Source organism: Carlito syrichta, unplaced genomic scaffold, assembly GCF_000164805.1.
Source record: "Carlito syrichta isolate Samal-C Ts95f unplaced genomic scaffold, Tarsius_syrichta-2.0.1 Scaffold145297, whole genome shotgun sequence".
NCBI classification, from domain to species: domain Eukaryota; kingdom Metazoa; phylum Chordata; class Mammalia; order Primates; family Tarsiidae; genus Carlito; species Carlito syrichta.
Window position 1 is genome coordinate 140,829 of NW_007089393.1, and position 2,077 is coordinate 142,905.

The 2,077-nt window shown below is 44.2% G+C and overlaps 1 protein-coding gene across 1 annotated transcript in view; it reads right to left on the reverse strand.

The window, feature by feature from the left end:
- Positions 1–2,077, reverse strand: part of CCDC62 (coiled-coil domain containing 62) — a 36,470-nt gene that overhangs the window by 29,354 nt on the left and 5,039 nt on the right. Inside the window, exon 3 of the mRNA XM_008050408.1 lies at positions 848–1,014. Within this exon, the coding sequence (XP_008048599.1) occupies positions 848–1,014 (167 nt within the window). The remainder of the gene's footprint in view (positions 1–847; positions 1,015–2,077) is intronic.

The following is a 2,077-nucleotide window of genomic DNA, read 5'->3' on the forward strand; positions in this document are numbered from 1 at the left end:
GAGCCCGGCTTTTCATACACTTTCATACACACACACACACACACACACACACACACACACACACACACAGGCATTGTTTTCAGGATTCTTTTCTTTTTCTTTTTTTTTTTTTGAGTCATAGTCTCACTCTATCACCCAGGCTGAAGTGCAGTGGCATGCTCCCGGCCACCGCAGCCTCAGCCTTCCAAGTAGCCGGAACTATAGGCATGTGCTACCACATCTGGCTAATTTTTTAAATTTATTTATTGTAGAGATGAGGTCTCAAAAAGTTGCCTGGGCGAGTCTCGAAACCGCGGGTTCCGGCAATCCACTCGCCTCGGCCTCCCAAAGTGCTGGGATTACAGGCTGAGCCACCGAGCCTAGCCTATTTTTTTTTCTTTTGAAAGGTATGGTCTTGCTGTGTTGCCCATGCTGGTTTCAAACTCCTGCGCTCAAGCGATCTTCCTGCTCAGTCTCCCACGAAGGCTTGGACTGCAGGTGCACACCACTACACCTGGTTTACATATGCAGGTTCACTCAGCCTCAACCTCTGGGACTCAAGTGATCCTTCTGTCTCAGCCTCCCAAGTAGCTGGGACTACAAGTGCACACTACCACATCCAGCTAATCTTTTTTTTTTTTTTTTTTGTAGAGATGAGGTCTCACTATGTTGCCCAGGCTGGTCTCTTGAACTTCTGGACACAAGCAATTCTCCCACCTCCGCCTCCCAAAGTGCTGGGATTACAGGCATGAGCCAAGGTGCCCAGTTCTACATATGGGTTTTTAATGAAACATATAAATCTAATTTTTCAATAACTGAAGCACAAACAGAATTTGGATTAGTGAAATGTATAAAAAATAAACCCAACCTCCAGGTCTTCAGAGAGGAGAGAAGAATGTGTTGCCTTTTGAGCCATTTCCTGAAGCAGTAGCTGGGTCTTTTGAAGTACTGTCTGGCATTCAGCTTGATTGGATTCAAGGGTTTTTACCTTCTTCATGAGTGACCTGATTAGTTCAGTTCTTTTATGTAGTTCACCTGAGGAAAATTTCATCAAAAACCTATCTGTTGTCAGATCTGAAGCTTAAAATGAATTCCTGTCAAAATCAGTGGTTAAAAGGTGCAAGCATGCTAAAGAATTTTTTAAAGGACAATCTTCTTTTAAAACTTTTAATTTTGCCAGGCATAGTGACTCACACCTATAATCCCAGCACTTTGGGAGGCCTAAGTGAGAGGATTGCCTGAGCTCACAGGTTTGAGACCAGCCTAGGCAACTTGGCGACACCTCGTCTTTATAATAAATCAAAAAAAAATTAACCAGGTGTGGTGGCGTGTACCTGTAGTTCCAGCTTCTTGAAAGGCTGAGGCAGAAGGATCTCCTGAGCCTAGCAGATTGAGGCTGTGGTGGCTGTGAGCGTGCCACTGCCCTCCAGTCTGGGCGACAGAGTGAGACGCTGACTCAAAAACAACAACAACAACAAAAACTTAATTATACAATGCTCAAAACTGTTTCTAATCAAAAAAATAGAACTGTCAGCAACCAGAAACCCCCGGATGTCCCTTTTGGAACACAATCTCTCCAATATCCACTTACCCAACCCCACTGCCCTGATCTTAGAGTAATCATTTCTTAACGTTTCTTTTTTTTTGAGTCATGGTCTCACTTTGTCACCCAGCCTGGAGGGCAGTGGCACAATCATGGCTCATCACAGCCTCCAATTCTGGGCTCCAGTGCTCCTCTTGTATCAACCTCTCAAGTAGCCAGAACCACAGGCATGCACCACCATGCCCAACTAATTTTTTGTTAATTTATTGTAGAGACGAGGTCTCGCCAAGTTGCCTAGGCTGGTCTTGAACCCCTGGACTCAGGCAATCCTCTCACCTCTGCTTCCCAAAGTGCTGGGATTAGACTTGAACCACTGCGCCCGGCAGAGAATGGGAAATTTTTAATATGTTTACTGGCCATTCAATTTTTATCTTTTCACGAAGTGCCCACTCAAGTTTTGCTCGTTTTAAAACTGGATACTGATGGCTACATATATTCCTGGTTATATACTATCGTTGTTCTTTTTTTTTTTTTTTTTTGAGTTGGAGTCTCACT